The sequence below is a fragment of the Lepisosteus platostomus genome, chromosome 21 (genome assembly GCF_059453375.1).
Source record: "Lepisosteus platostomus isolate fLepPlt1 chromosome 21, fLepPlt1.hap1, whole genome shotgun sequence".
Lineage (NCBI taxonomy): Eukaryota > Metazoa > Chordata > Actinopteri > Semionotiformes > Lepisosteidae > Lepisosteus > Lepisosteus platostomus.
Window position 1 is genome coordinate 11,761,607 of NC_142631.1, and position 16,237 is coordinate 11,777,843.

Here is a 16,237-nt window from a genome sequence, read left to right on the forward strand (position 1 = left end):
TACTGCTAACATCTGAAGACTGAAAATGCTGAAAATGGAGAAAAAGCAGACTGAACACAATAATTAACATGATGATTAGCATAAGAAAATATTAGTGTTGTCAAGTATCATATCTTTTAAGAGGCATCTGTTGATTTAAAAAGTGTTGACACTTTGTCAATGGTCAACCCAACACCACTGGTCTTTTCTCACACACAGTATCTATAAAACTACATGAAAACCGTTGGAGTATTAACAAGATGCCAGTTTAGAGATATATGATCTATCTATCATTATTAAAGATACAAATCCAAAGTATTGTAGTTGTGATTATTGTAAATCCCATTCTGTTGAAAAGTGTTCTTGAAATCATCTTGTTCAACAACTGACAACGATAATGCAACACCATATCACCAGTAAATTGTGCCTGAGGGATTAAGGAAAGTTTCACTTCTTAAAATGTTGTCATTCAATTAATAAACAATGTTTTAAAATGTGACCAGCTCTAATCTCCTGCTTAGCTTTATGTTATAGTAGAGTGGATTTGTTATCGGTAGTAACTGGTGGCAATACTCACTGTAAATAACTGCCAGCAATAAATTATCATCAATGTTTCTAATCTGCCCTTGTGGATGTTCTGCAAGCAAATTTGCCCCAGCCCTTTCACAGCAATTCAAGAGTTCATGTTTGATTTTTATCAGCCCACTGTAATTGATCTGACTTTAGATAATGTTTATGATATGTGACTGTTCCTACTGCAGTTGTTCTATACTAGCATTACTGAAACCTATTTTGTTGGATGATCACACACAGACTTGCGATGTTTTGTTGCTGCAGGAGAGGAAGCACTGACCATGTACATGGACAAGAGCAAGCTGGACAGGAAAATGGTCAATGCCAGCCAGAGTGTGGAAGCCCTGCACCAGCTGGCTTCCTCGTACTTCATCGACCGAGATGGAACAATGAGAAAACTCCATGAAATCCAAATATCCACCAACGCAATCAAGGTTCTTATTCGTTTAACCTCCTTATCTTATTCCTTTTTAATATGTTAATATATGATCATAACCGTGTTGCCATTCTTTCCTTTAATTGCTAGATCAATTAAAAAAAGAGAGTCTGTCAGACAGAGCTCCTGGAAGCTTGAAGTCAAGCAAAACAAAATTGAAACAAAGTTGACGGTGACTGTTGACTCAGCACCACAACAAAGAGTAATATCCTTGATGAAACCAGTCAGATTGTTTCTGATGTGCATTGTATTATTCAGGGATCGTTGATTAAACCTTTACTAGTTTTCATGCAACACTACAGTATTCTATTTCCTGCAACAAGCTTGAATGCCCTTGAATTGCATTTTGGATCTCCGAGATCTGGAAATTTAAGAACAACAGTTTCTGCCTCAAACCATTTTCAGCATAAATTGTGCAGATTTACGTACTAATCCATTATATCTTATGATATAATGAATATTAAAACACTGTTGTTAATCTGGCAGTGCCTTTTACTAATAATTAATAGCTATTAATGTTAATCTTACATGCTACTAAATCAGCCAATAAAGTAAGATTTAGTTTTGGGATTTCTGATTTAATAGAAATCTATGATTCACCAGAATAACAATGGCGATTAAGATGGGATTCCCTTAATTAAATTAGATTGCATTGTACAAGAGCCCTTTAATAAAATATAGACTAGAAAGAAACTTCCAATGAGATGGAATGAAAGGGTGCATACTGTAAGTGAATTGTTTTGGAGTTAATCTGGACATCCTTTCATTCACATTCACATTATCAGAAATACCACATTCCAAAAAAATCTTGGCAAAGAGAAAAAGAATTTCTTAAAATATGCACATGTCTAATTGTTGTCTCCTTAGTCAGCATTGTGTGTGCTATCCAGGCAATTTGGATATTTAATCAGCAAGGAACTGTAGCTGAGCCTTTTATACTCTTCTGTATTATACTGAGTGAAAGGGAGGTTTGTTGGGAGTATTGATTTGATTTTGATATAAAGGTAATTTCAGACTTGTCTTCCTCGTCTTCTTTTATAGTATACATTCTAAGATATTCCCTAATTAGGTAATTTTTACATTCAACAGAAAATTACCTATTTAAACAAAAATAGTTTAATAGCATTTTTAAGTGTGCTTTCAGGTAAAAAAAAAATCATGAATACTGTCTCTTGCCATTTTGTTCTGTCCTAGCCAAATGTTTATGCTCTACCGACTTGAGTGAGATGGCAATATTTAACTGACTCTGTGTCAAATGGAGATAAACAAGATGGATGGCCCTGCCCCAGCTGTTACTGATGACAGCTTTCTGATATTCCTCCTTTTTTGCTGCAAGGAATTTTACCCAAGACACTTCAATGCATTTCACTGAGCCTGTAATAGACTTAAGGAAATGAACAGTAAGAATGTGAGCAAAGAAAGGCCTGGGAGCATAAGAATATCTTAAAATGTCTCTACAACATTTATCAAAACCTCATCGCAGGTCTGGATCTCCCTAAGCCTATCTTTTCTTAAAAGGTTTCAACAATGCCATATCATTCATCAAAATGCAGATTTTTGTCTACAGTTTTCGACTGTTGCGCCCTAAGCAGTATTGACTCCTATAGCTTGAAATCTTTCATGGGAAGTTTTTCTATGTGATCCAATAATGTTTTTTAGACTGATACTTGCAATATTTCTGTCTCGGCTTCAGCTTTGTATTTTTAATGCATGTAAGCTCACTTCCAGTAGTTAAGTTGTAAATCACAAGGTGTCGGAGCTCAGTGTGAACAGTATAGAGCGCATGTAGAAGCCATACAGGTACTGTACCTGAGTGCTTAAGAGCGATATGTGTTTAACGTCAAGGTAATGCACATTTAATACATTTTTAATTTCCCACTGTAAATAACATCTTAACAGGGAAAATAAATATTTAATCATTTCAAATACCTTAATTATATTCTATTAGGCCTACTCTATTTCTGAAGCTTTTCCACATTGAAGGACATAGCATTGTGTCTTTAGGCTTTCAGAATCCAACTGCATGATCCCCCACTAGTTTACACTGTAAACATATTGAGTCTCAATGAGTGGGTCACAGAAGTAATAATCACCCCCTAAACCTGAACAGTTTAAAATTCTGTTGTGACAGAAGACCCTGTTTTCTGGTTTCCCACAGTTCTGATTGAATCCCAGCAGGGCCTGAGAGGTTACACTTCTGACAGAATTTTTGTTTAAATTACAGTATAACCTCTTCTAGCATTTGCAAGATTTTAGGAGTGCACAGTACTATCTTCTCATAATTTTGTGGTCCAAACCATAAGCAGGTTTACGTTGTTTAGTTTCTTTGTAAGCTGTGGGGAAAACTCTAACTATAGTGGATATTGGCCGGAATGATCATTGATGATTTTCTGCACTAAAGTAACCCTTTCGCTTTCTCTAAACCAGGTGATGCAACTAAATGTGCCTTAGTTCAAGAATGTTCCCCAACCTTTTACCTGAGCAATCTAAACTGCTTATTTACATCTGGAACACTACCAAACAATTAGCTAGTTCCATGTATTTTCTCTGGACTCAGAACCTTTTAGCGTATTGTGCAGCCAAGATTTGTTTTTCCATAATACGCCATGGGTGCATATATTGATTAAATTCAAACTGTCTAACACACATCCTGATATCTGTGTGCCACTCCCCATACATACCCATTGTAGTCAATGCCAAAAAGCTAGCATTGACTTGCATGGCAGCATATACTGTACAGAGTAGAAAACTGTAAGGTTCTATTTTTTTACACTTCCAGTCTTTTTTAAGGTGATTTTAGATTTTAAAACATGCATGTCATGTGTAGGTGTCAGTGCTGTGTTTTGAGGTCCAGGTGCATGGAAGGTGAACATTTATGAGGTACCAAGGCTGTGCTCCAGCACACAATTAAAGAACAGGTCACTACAGGCTTTACTGTTGCTATTCTAGGAATTGTTTTACATTTTGCAGAATCTGCTTTATTAGAGTGATTTTTTTTGTTTTTCAATTACAGTACTTGTTATTGTTATTTGATATAATAGGCACACAGATATAATTAAACACACTTCTATTATGTGTTAAGGATTGTAATTTAAGTGCACTAATGGTTGCTATTCGTCAGGCCTTCCTTTGTGGAAGTAATGTGTGGTTTTAGGATTTATGAGAGTGAATTATAAAGCTCTTTTGAGCCAGGAAAGCAACAAGATTAAACCCAAGGAATAAAATATGAAAACCAGATAAAAACATCTAGGGTTATTAGAAGCCTTAAACAAATACTCAGGTTAGATGGAAAGATTGAGGAAAACATCAGATACTGTATCACTCTAAAGTAGGAGTGAGGATAAAAAAAACAAGATAAGTCAAATTCTGTTGTTTTTTTAAATAAAAAAAAAATCATTTTAAATAGAAATTCCAAATCATTCATTCAAACACTTCCATTTTGATAAAGCTAGCAGGGACCAAGGTGACTATTTTTATTTTGTGACATTTCATAAATTATTCATAAAGAAGATCAAATACAGATAAATCATGCAGAACAATGTACATTTTGGCTGTGGAGCCTTCTTCGGGTGTGGAAAACTGTGTTGTGTGTTGTTTGTGTGCGGAATACTGTTTCAGACTTGGTTTCCAAATGTCTTGCCCGCTTCCGTAGTATTTTGTTGAACTCGTGTTCCGATGTTGCCCCGAGCAACCAGAACATTCACACAGGCTCTCAATCTGCTTCCAACCCTGTGCAAATGTGTTCAGGACACGTCTCCCAAAGGCCATTCATTTTTCAGTGATCCGCCAACATATTGGACCCTCCCACTCTCAATCAGGCAATTGAGAGGACTATTTTAAGGTGTTTCCCTGCACAGTGCTCCGACATTGAGCTAAGCGCTCAGTGCTAAGCTTCACAGTACTGAAATGCTTAAAAGCCTTGTTCCTAAATTCACAAACATGGGACAATTCAGCCTTCCTTGTTTTTTTATGGCTCATAACTTTTTCACCACTTTTTTCGCTGTCTCCTCCGAAGCTATGGCTCCTCAGCTTTCTCTTCTGCCATTCCAGACAGGCTCATTCCACTGGTAGGCTTCACTTTATCCAGACAGCTTCATTCCGGCCTGCCTCTTCATATCGAGCAGCTGTATCCAAGCCAGTCACTCCACTGCACGAAGGTAGCTTTTTTCCCGGATTAAAATATTATTTCATAGAGCTGCATTTTTCAATAAGCCTGCATTATTAGCTCATCATCTCTCATTAAGTCTCAGTCGCACTGAGCCTTCCCAAAGACTCTTGAGGCATCTCTGTGACACTGCAGTGGGACCTTGGCTTGTCATTAGCCACAGTCTTGACATCTCAGGGACCGCGGCATAACACATAACATATCTTCTAAAGAAGACTCTGACAGTCCGGTTTCTCAGTTTTACTCCAGCTAAACCTTGTAAATGTGTTTTGTGCCAGAAGATTAAAGACAGTCCACTTGAACCGTTCATTTTCAAGATGCACATACAACAACAAAAAAATAAATAACGGGAAACAACCACTTGTCTTTAATGCTGATTTAAATTACAGACAAGAGCTTTATTCTTCTAAATGGTGCCATAGCTCTATTAAAATAAATTAAATGAAAATTCTAATCTTTTGAGAAACCCATAAGAAAGCTGGCTGAGCTTTAATGAAAGTAGAAATTTATGATATCCTTCTTGTTAGTAATAGCTGCAATTATGTCTGGTCGACTACAAATTCAAAGGAAACGGTGAATTCAACTCAAAGACTCTGTGTAGATGTTTTCTTAGCTATTCTTTACCTCACTCAGTCAAAGAACATTGCAGTTTACTACTGCAAGAGAATCACGCAGAAGAGTCATTTTTCCCTTCGGTAAAACCCTTTTGGTAAGACCCTTGTGAACAGCAGAAGATGAGGTATGGTTTTTGTTTTGTCGGTCATGTCTCATTGAGCAGTGCAGAACACTTAGCTAGAAGTCATATTACCATAGAGTTTAACATCTGGAATAATCCCTGAGCGAGACATTGGTGTACCAACAATGAGGCAAGCAACCTCATCTCAGTATGAAAAAGAAAAGACAGCAACCATAACATGTTCTTTTTCAGTTTACCTGCTGTGTATTCCTGAAACAGTGTCCTGCAGAGAGAGTTTGTTAACTCAGAAATATATGTCAACTATCCCATAGTGTCACAGTATGATCACTATATTAAAAATACTCATTATTAACAAGCGAAACCACATTTACCAACTAGTAAAGAATACAAAAAAAATAGAACCGATTTCTATTCCAAGTAAATCCTCTGGTCCAGACAGACATAGTCATTACTCAGATTGAAGTTGCAATCATAATCCTTCAGGTGGACACTGTAAGAGAGCTGCAGCTATTAAGGTTGCACCCCTGTCTTTCTATTAAAGATTCATACTTGTATAGTTAAATAATTGTAACGACCGCAGGTTTCGGTACGGAATGGAGCAGGCATGGGACTCAGGAAATGGGGTTGAACACCACATTTATTAACTCGAACTGGGGAAAGGTACACACAGAGGGACAGGAGTTACAGCGCTGCACCTTCACTAACACACACACACGAAGGGAAGAGGCTGTCTCCCAGCCTCCGTCCCACTATATACAGTCCCGTAGTCCCGCCCCCAGGCGCAGTTCTCAGCCAGCCTTGCATGCGCGTGGCACTACAATATCAGTGTTAAAGAGGTCTAAGCCGCAAAACTATATTGAGAGGATCTGTCAAATTCTACTTACAATGAAATGAGCTGACAAATATAAAGAGATTATGTAGTTAATACTTTGGTTTCCTTGTCTGGGTAAGGAAATGGCCAGCACTGACATGACACTCCTCACTCATAAGCCAGGGAACAAAATGCTGCAATGGTGACATTGGGGTGGATGGAGGCGTTCTCCAAGCGCAGTCAATGAACATTTGTGTGTAGGGTAGTGAAAGATTTAGGAAATGAACTCCTCCTGAACTTCTGTTAAATAAAATTATTTCCAATTACATTTTTCAATTAAATTCTCAAGTACATGCCATTCTTTATGATCAGTCCTAAGTCTTTAAATCATCCTTAAAAAAGCAACAGCCAGTGTGCTCCAATCATATCAACTGTTTACATCCCCTTGGAAAACCACAATATTCTTCTCTTTTTTCTTTCCTATGGTTAAATGTCTTCCAGACAATCACTGCCTATCACCATTGTGTGCTTTAGATAATGCTGGTCTCTGCAGCTTTTAATTACTCTTCCAATCAATAATTTGTTAGATCTTCTATCCTTGTTAACCCCAGAGTGTGAGAACTCACTTAATGTAATTATAATGAGACCTTTCACATCAGCACGTTAAAACTGAGTTTAGGTTACATGATAAAAGCTTCTGTAGAGTCTTGCATATGAAATTGGGTTGATCTTGCTTCTAAGACATAGCATAGCACAGTTTTGAGTAGTAGTGAGGGCTCTGGGCTTGCAATTGGAAAGTTGTCATTGCTTCTGTCACACCTTTAAATAAGGTTCTGTGCTTCACTCACGTTTCTTCAATAAAATGCTGACATTTGACCAAAATGGCATAAAAGCACAAGATAGGTTCATAAAATGGTAGAACAGAAACAAGTGGTAATTACTGATATTACATAAATTCATTTACCAAACAAGGCCTGATTCACACCTTTCATGGGCAGAAGTTTCAAATTCACGGCAGATACCCTTTAATGCATACAATACAATTCACTTCTGGACAAACTCTCTGCTGTATTTCAGATTTAGTAAGGTCTATATCTTATTCTGGGTGATTTTAATATCCACATTGATTCACAGCTTTCCAATTTAGATAAGGATTTTCTGCATTCGTTGAAATGCTTTGGTCTCAGACAGCTTGTTTTTGCAACTCACAAAAAAGGTCACACTTTGGACTTAAGTCATTGTAAATGACTATTTCTGATTATTTGTTATCTTTGATCTAGAATTGCCTGTAAGTTTTCACCACTCGATCAGCTGACCAGAATAGATTTGCTGAATTTGCTCTCTCATCATTGTCTTGCTTTCCTTTCTCTGATACTCTGGAAAACAAAGTGAAAACACTCTCTTTTAATTAAACTTGATACCTCAGCTCCTCTCCCACAAACTAGAACATAGGTGGCATCTTTCTGCCTTGAATGTACATCTTCAGTCTCGGAAGGAGCCCTTGATACAAGCATGCAATGAAGTCTGCTTGATTCAGCTACCTGTACTTCTCCCATGTCTTTGAGAACAACCAGAAACTATCATACATACCTGTTCTCGACCATTAAACAATTGCTAAAGCTTAACTATTCCACTACATTACCTGCCTCATCCAAGTTTTGCAATGATTTTTCAGAGTTTTTTTGCAACCAGGATTGACAATATATGGTTGTTCTCTTTGCCACTACTACACCTCCTCCCTGCAGGCCTGTTTGTGCTGGCTCTCCTCTTTCTTTTTTCTCTTTACGTCATACTGCATCCCTTAGTAAATCAGTAGTTCATATGAAATCCACCTTTCCGGAGACTTTTAAAATGGCTTCATGTGTGTTATTCCTGTGCCTTAAAACACAAACATGGCTCTGGACAACCTAAAAATGTTTCGTCCTGTATCTAACTTTCATGTTTTGAGAAAATTTTAGAACTTGCTGTTGTAATACAATTTAACAATCTTTTCATTGCAAATAAACTCTTTGAACCCTACCAATCTAATTTCAGACAATTACACAACACAGAAACTGCCCTTGTTAAAGACAATAATGATCTTCTTATGGCAGCTGGTTCCAGTTCTCTATCTGTCCCAATTCTCCTAGACCTAAGTGCTTATGATATCATGATATTATATTCTGTCATCTTGAGTGTTTGGAGTTTCTGACATCTTAAAGGGTTTAACTTTTATCTTACTGATCCGGAACACTTTATTTCTCTTGGGGTTTTAGTTCTGAAGTTGTTTTTGGTATGCCTGGTGTTCCCCAAGGCTGATTACTGGGTCCCCTTCTATTCAGCACTTGGTCACATTAAATTAGATATTAAAATTACATGGTCTGATTTATCATATCTTTGCTGATAATACCCAGATCTACAGTATGTCCACACTAAAACCTGACACTGAAGTAGCTGTTCTGCACTCTCTGATACGTCTCTGATATAAAAAAACCGGGATGACTCAAAATTGATTTCACTTAAACAGCAACAAGACTGAGGTCATGCTACTTAGCACCTCCCATCACTTAAAGCCAGTGCAGTAACTCTGTCTCTAGAGTTTAGGGGTCATATTTGATCCTGGCTCGACTTCTGATCCTCATGTGCAGAATATTGTAAAAACACCATTCTTTCATAGGCTATGTCCTATGTTGTCTGTAACTGTTGCAGAAGGGCAGTTCAGCATACAATTTATTTTTTCTAGAACTGATCACTGCAACACCCTCCTAGCTGGTGTATCTAAATCCCCACTGAAAAAACTCCAATATGTTCAGAATCCGTCAGCCAGAATCCTGACCAGGTCATGTACAAGCAATCACTTCACATCTGTCTTGGAGTCCTTGCACTGGCTTCCTATCAGGTTTTAAGTCAATTCCAAAATCTTCAACCTTGTCTATGAGATTCTATATGGCTATCTGTCTACTCCCCACCTCACAACCTTCATTCCTCTGACTCTGGTTGTCCCCCAAGCTCATTTACACTCTATGCGTGACAGGGCCTTCTCTTGCTACTCTCCAAAGCTTTGGAATTTGGAATTCTGTCCCCAAGGATATCAGAGAGTCACCTACCCTAAGTGCATTTAAACTCTTTCTTTTCAGAAAATCTTTTACTTAATTTGTGTCTGTTTCTACTACATTTTCTAATGACCATCTTCTCCTGCATGTCTACCTCCTAGTCTTTCTCATACTGTATGTACTTATTTGGTCATTTGCTATCCTTTTAACAATTTTGTTTTGTTTTAACTCTGATTTTACACCTACTGCCAAGAGCTTTGAGAGCTTTGAGATGTTTTTATTAGTCTAAAATTAACAAGATGGATGAATGACCTCTTCTTGTTTAATTATTTCTTGTGTTCTGCTTATATTCTGACATTGTTTTTTATTTTAAATCCATCTAAAGCTGGGTTAAGATGACATCAGCACATCTCATTACTTTTCAGTGAACGCATTATTTAAATAGATAGAACCCAAGGAGTAACAAGTTATAAGCAGGTTAAGTAAACTGCAGCACCAGCCACATAACGATGGCGTGTCTATATCAAGAGTCCATTCTTCAGCCACAATTTATGTTTCCATGGTGTTATAGCTTTAAGCCCTTCTCTTAGCTATCAGGAAAGTAACCACCAGAGCGAAACAAAATGCCTGGAGAGATTTAACAGCCGTTCCTGTTTCTTCAAAATGCATCACACACAGTAACCTTGATAAGTTTTCATTAGATTCTAGAAAGATATAGCTATTTTCACTATGGATTTAGTAGAAATGCCACATTGAACAGCTTTTGAAAGACTATTGTATTATTATTGTAATTATTATTATTCAAATTGACAGTAAATGTGTTAAAATTTAAAACAGAAAGAAATATCAAATTGCTATATTTATGTACTGCTGTGCTGATTTTTTCAGATCATTCCAGTGCTGTTTACAGGATAAGGATAGGAGTTTGAGCAACTAAATCCATTAATGAATGAAAGTTGTTCTCAAGTAATATTTAGGAACTGAAAACAGAGAGTTTGAGCGTTATAGAGTGGACAGCAGTTCCTCAACGAAACCGGACAGATACTCATTCATCTTCTTGTGAATGTGCTGTACCTAAACCGTGTCCTTGATGAAACAAGAGAAATAAATCTACACAGACTCATCCACCGTGGTCCCAGGAGGAAAAGAAATAAGCTAGGAGGGATTTGGGAGTTGTATACCGCTAGAATAATTTAAACCATTCAGTTTCGCCTTTCTATATGCAAGAGATTTGACCTCCCTTTGTGCTTTTCTTTCACATCAAAGTGGATTTTAATAATCTGATGTACTAAATATTTTGCAGGCAGTAATCCCTTGCTGTAAGACTGGATTTTGTATGCAATTGTGGGATATAATTCATTACAGGACATTGGGCCACTTGGATGATTAAGGTCGCTTGAGAGATTTTTTTAAAAAATTTGTAAGCTACTGCTTGTAAGCACTACAATGTAGTCTTTGCATGTGTTTAATGAAACTAGTATTTTATTGTCAGTTTATACTGTCTTTGCTTCAAAACAGTCTCCCTGTTTGATGTGTCATGTCATTACCAAGGGGAGAGTATGCTTTTCGATGATGTATTCAACAGCCCTTCATCTAAATAGGACGTGGTCCACATCTTCATTAGGTGAGACTTGTAAGAGTGTAGCCCCAGAGGGTAGCATGCTATTGATACTGGGAAGCACAGTTAGAAAGCAGTTTTATTTTTAAACGGAAAGTAGTTTTATCTTTACAACAGCTAGTGGATTACAATGGATTACTGACAAAATGTGAGGGATTTTATTTCATCATTATGCAGTACTTTCTTAAAATCTGGTGTTGCTGTGTTGTGTTATGCCATGTGTGTGGTATAAATATGTTCATAAGGTGACTGGTTATATGGTTTTTCTGCCATATTGGAGTTGTTATGAAGCAATTTATTACTTGTTATCTGAGTATGCTTTGCTGATTGGAATAAAGTTGGTATGGGACAGTCTCCCTCTTAGGATTGTTTCAAAGAAATGGATACATTTTGATTATGCATGAATTACATTACGCAATCAGATTTTATTTATGTTTAATTGGCATATATTTACAGATGCTGTGTCATATATCTAAAGTATATTGCTATAAGCTCTTTAATAATCATGGAAGATCTATCCTATGGAAACAAAAACAGTTCACAGCTGAATTAAACTGATTGGTTGCTCTATTTGGCAATCAACCGTACAAAACCTTTGACCTGGCCTTCTGGTCACAGAAACATTAGCTTAGAACCGCTTAGAACTTAGAATGCAGATAGGGTCATGTAAACAAACCTTTACAAACCTTTCCTGAGATAAGTTTAGCTTTTATAAAGGTTCCATGCAAGATATTTTAAGATATTATGCAGAAAGGGACATTGTTACAACATTAGATATATAAGATTCCTTATGTGCTCTATCAAAAAATGTTCTCATTTCTTAACTGTTGTTTCGACAAATTTGGAAGAGTGGGATTATTTTATTATTGCTGCTGACATTTATTAAGATAGATTTTGTATGATGTTTCCACTGTTGTTAGGCAGACTCTGCATTTACCGCATTGTGATTGTCACGGATGTCGGAAAGGACGAACCGTGGAATGACAGGAGAGCAAAAAGACCCTATGCGTAGCAGCGAGACAGGGGTTAGCCCGGGCTCAGCTGTTCAGGAAATGCCGAATAGAAACCTATGCCCTCAGGTAGCGGACATGGGGCGACCTGGTGCTAGGCGGGTTTCAAGACATCCGGATGACAATGCTGAGCGAAGGTGAAAGAAAGACCCGGAAATATATAGTCCCAGGGAGAGAGAAACACCGGAAGGACAGCAAAGAACTGGAAATGAGAGACAGGAGAGAGAAGGAGCGCCCTCTGGCTGCAGAGGGGATGACAGTGATGTCCTAAGAGTCAAGGATTTGACAAGAGGACGAGAGTCAGATGATGGCCTACTGTATATGGAGTCCCTTCTCTTCCTTGCCTCTTCTGAGTGGACCTTACAGCCATTAGCTTTGGTCTAGTTCATTGTTCAGGGAGGGGTCTGAGGATTAACAATTAAGGAATAAGGTTAAGAATTTCAGTTTTGGTGCTCTTTTTGTCTTTTCTAAGTTAACATTACACAATTGGTATTACAGTGGCTGCTGTGCATACAGTATTTTATTCCTTGCAGCTTGCACTGGAACATATTTGTGTTGGACACATTTTTGTATCTGGGGTCAGGGGTGATGAACTAGGCAGACTTGCTTATTTGAACGTTTTAAAATAGACATTAATGTGGCTCAGTGCATGACCCCTGATTTCTATGAGTACAATTAAATACATTTCTAACATTGAGGTTATGGACATTCGGAACGTATCATGAGGAGCCTCATCTGGTTTCATAATTTCATCCATGCACTATTGAAACGACACCTTCTCTAACATATAACAGTTAAAAACAGTTTTTATATCTTCCAAATAAGTTGTCATGAGATAAGTTATCATCATAATGTGATACAGCAGTAAGGTTTTATGGAGTGGATGTTAATAGCAAAGAAATAATGCATTGTTTGTGTAAAATTATTACACACCATAATAGAACAATACTATAGCAAAGCAGTGGCAGGTTTCTGTAGAATTTTAAAATAACAATGTAATGTGACTATATCTTTTCAATAACACAATCACTTATTCATTGACACCTGAAGAAGGCTCCACAGCCGAAACATTGTGTTCTCTTTCTTCTTTTTTTCAGCGTGGAATAAACCTATTACTTGTTCCTTTGCAGCATACACATGCTGACGCAGCTACCCACCTGAACACTTATTCATTAGTCTTATCCATTTATATTTCTAATCAGATTGGCTTTATACACAGTATTAAAAAGATTTATGAGACTTCTAGTGAGAAACATGCATGTCTTATTCTTGTAATATTAACTGAACCCTTACACAAATAAACTATAACCTTGCACTGCTGTATGATTGTAATAGTACTACTGTACCAGAGTGTACTGATATTAACAACATTAAAAAAAAAACAAAGAATCATTATAAATACTTTAAATTGCATTGCCCATAATTACATTTACAAAGTCTAGATTTTGCAATGGACTGGTGTCATGTCCAGGCTGAAGCACTTAGAAAATGAATGGATTGAAGTCTGGAATTAATTGGCTAAACCCATTTTAATCATTTGAATTCTATTGAGCATGAATGATGCCTGATAAATCTGGAGGTAGAGGCCTAAATTATTTTTGGAAAGACTTAATTTGACAATTGAGAACAAAATGGCAAGTAAGTGGACATAACAGTTTACACATATAACCCATTTGGTTATCACGTAATTGAATTATCACTAGAATTGCCTAAACAGTTTTAGTACCTGAACAGTTTGTGGTACAGTATGTGTTGCATTTCAAAATGTATTTTATATCCCAGTTTGGCATAAAAATGACTGTAGAAATGTGTGCTTTGCAAATCTCAAGCAGATTTGAGTGTTGCTGAAATCCCCCAGGTTTTGGTGCAGTAGTTCTCAATAGTTATTCTGAAAATTATGCATATTCCAGATATACTATACATTCTCTTCAAGATATACTATACATTCAATCTAAATTAGGATACAAACTGTACCTTATAAATAAGTGATCAGAATTGATTAATTTAACAATCTGATCTTTTAAAATATTTAAAAAAAAAGTCTCTACTTAACTGTAGGAGGAATTTACTCATTTACTGCAGACACAGAGGATATGTAGGTCTATGTTCATGGCTCTGTTGATATACAGATATTCTTTAAAGCTGGAGATGCCTGAAAATCTCAAGTACACTAACACATAAAAACTCTGACTTTAACAACAAATAACACACACATATATATATAGGAACAAGTAATAGGTTTATTCCATGCTGTAAAAAGAAGAGAGAAAACACAATGTTTCGGCTGTGAAGTCTTCTTCGTCTTCTATATAGAACTTTGTTTAAGGATCCTTTTTTTGTTTTAGTAATCAAGCAGTGGAAAAAAAAGAAGCTTAAACTGCATGGAATGTGGGAGGCCTTGAACAGAGCAGGTCTAGCAGCAAGGATAAGTGTGGGTTAATGTGTACTGCAAATAATAAATTCTCCACTTATATTTGAAAGCATAGACTACATGACCGTTGTAATGACTGAATAAATGGCTGCATATTTTTAGGACTGGAAAGATATTTTTCTTCTTCAATTTTTCAGCATTCTAATTGATCTGTTCCAGGTAACAGAGACTCGGACTGGGCCCCTGGGTTGCAGCAGTTATGATAATCTGGACTCGGTGAGTTCAGTCCTTCTGCAGAGCCCGGAGAGCAAGCTCCATTTACAAGGTAAATAGTCTCATTGATCACAACTGAGCGCCATACGGGTATTCTTATTATAGCCTGGCTCTATGCGCTTTTCACCACTTTACTTCATATACATTGAGCATTGAGTCCGAGAGCCTGGTGGGTTAAGCAGAGTCACAGTTGGCATACTAAAGCCCAGGTGTAGCCATGTTACTGTGAGTTATTTATGAAATATATATTTCATATGTGAAAGTGTGGCATTTTCATTTAGTTTGAAAGCATATACCCAGGAAAAGTGAGAAAACCATGCAGATTATTTACTATAGTTTACTAAGAGATAATTTATTTTATTGGGGGGGGACACACTTTTTCCCTTTGGGAATAGAGAGCTTTTTATTAAATCTAAGGTTTTCAATCAATGTAATATTATCTAGACGCTATCAAGGTAGAAATTGCATGGGAGGGATTCTTTGAAAAAGAAAGTCAAAATTCCAAGATTCAGGTGCTGTTTTGTTTTGAAACTGCAAGCAAATGGTCTTGCCCTGGAACAGCTATGATAAATGATTTCTATTACTCCTTAAGCGCACTGAAATCCTGCATAGAAATATAACATTACTACGCCTCCAGTATGTCAAAATCACAAGTAAATTCTTACATCGCAAGACAAATGTTCTTAAGTCTCAGGATTTTCATGCAAGCTGCAGATTTAAAATAAGGTTTTGACTTGAAGACAAAATAAGTACTAGTATCTGGCTTAGCTCTTGAACACCTTGAGTCACACTGCTAAAATGCCTCTTTTCAGTCTTTCTCTATGTATTCCTGCATTCTTCCTGAGATACTTGTTCACATTCAGAATAGTTCAAGGTTTCTTTCCACTCTCTGAGGCTCTCTGAATTTTTTCCCCATAAATTCCATAATATTGTGAAAATACTAAATTTATTTTTGCCAATAAACAAACAACCAATGTATGTGTTTAGTACTTTGTGTCCCTCTGGGCAATGTACAGTAGTTCAGGTGTTTAGTTATCTAGACAAACTCAGATGATCTGCGTCCCTTTGAAGTGCCAGATTCTTCAAACTCAGTGGTGTCTAATTATGCAGGTGTGACAGTTGGTGAAACATGTTCCTTTAATTTCACATTTCCATTAAAAATATGTTTCTGCCACAGGATAGATGACAATATGAAATAAATAATAAATAAAACATTTCGTTTTAGATTTACGGAGGATGCAAAACACCACTGTCCTCAAAATTATTGCTGCA

The 16,237-nt window shown here is 36.9% G+C and overlaps 1 protein-coding gene and 1 long non-coding RNA gene across 4 annotated transcripts in view; one reads left to right on the forward strand and one right to left on the reverse strand.

Annotated features, from left to right (window-relative positions):
- LOC148644048 (uncharacterized) overlaps nt 1-16,237 on the reverse strand; it is a 316,550-nt gene that overhangs the window by 108,936 nt on the left and 191,377 nt on the right. The window lies entirely within an intron of this gene.
- The window catches only part of brinp1 (BMP/retinoic acid inducible neural specific 1), a 122,660-nt gene that overhangs the window by 76,647 nt on the left and 29,776 nt on the right, over nt 1-16,237 (forward strand). For all 3 annotated transcript variants that reach the window (XR_015928794.1, XM_088614623.1, XM_088614625.1), the window contains exons 4-5: nt 817-986; nt 14,912-15,017. Coding sequence is in view for 2 of the 3 variants with exons in the window: in XM_088614623.1 (XP_088470749.1) it covers nt 817-986; nt 14,912-15,017 (276 nt within the window). In the remaining variant the exon portion in view is untranslated. The remainder of the gene's footprint in view (nt 1-816; nt 987-14,911; nt 15,018-16,237) is intronic.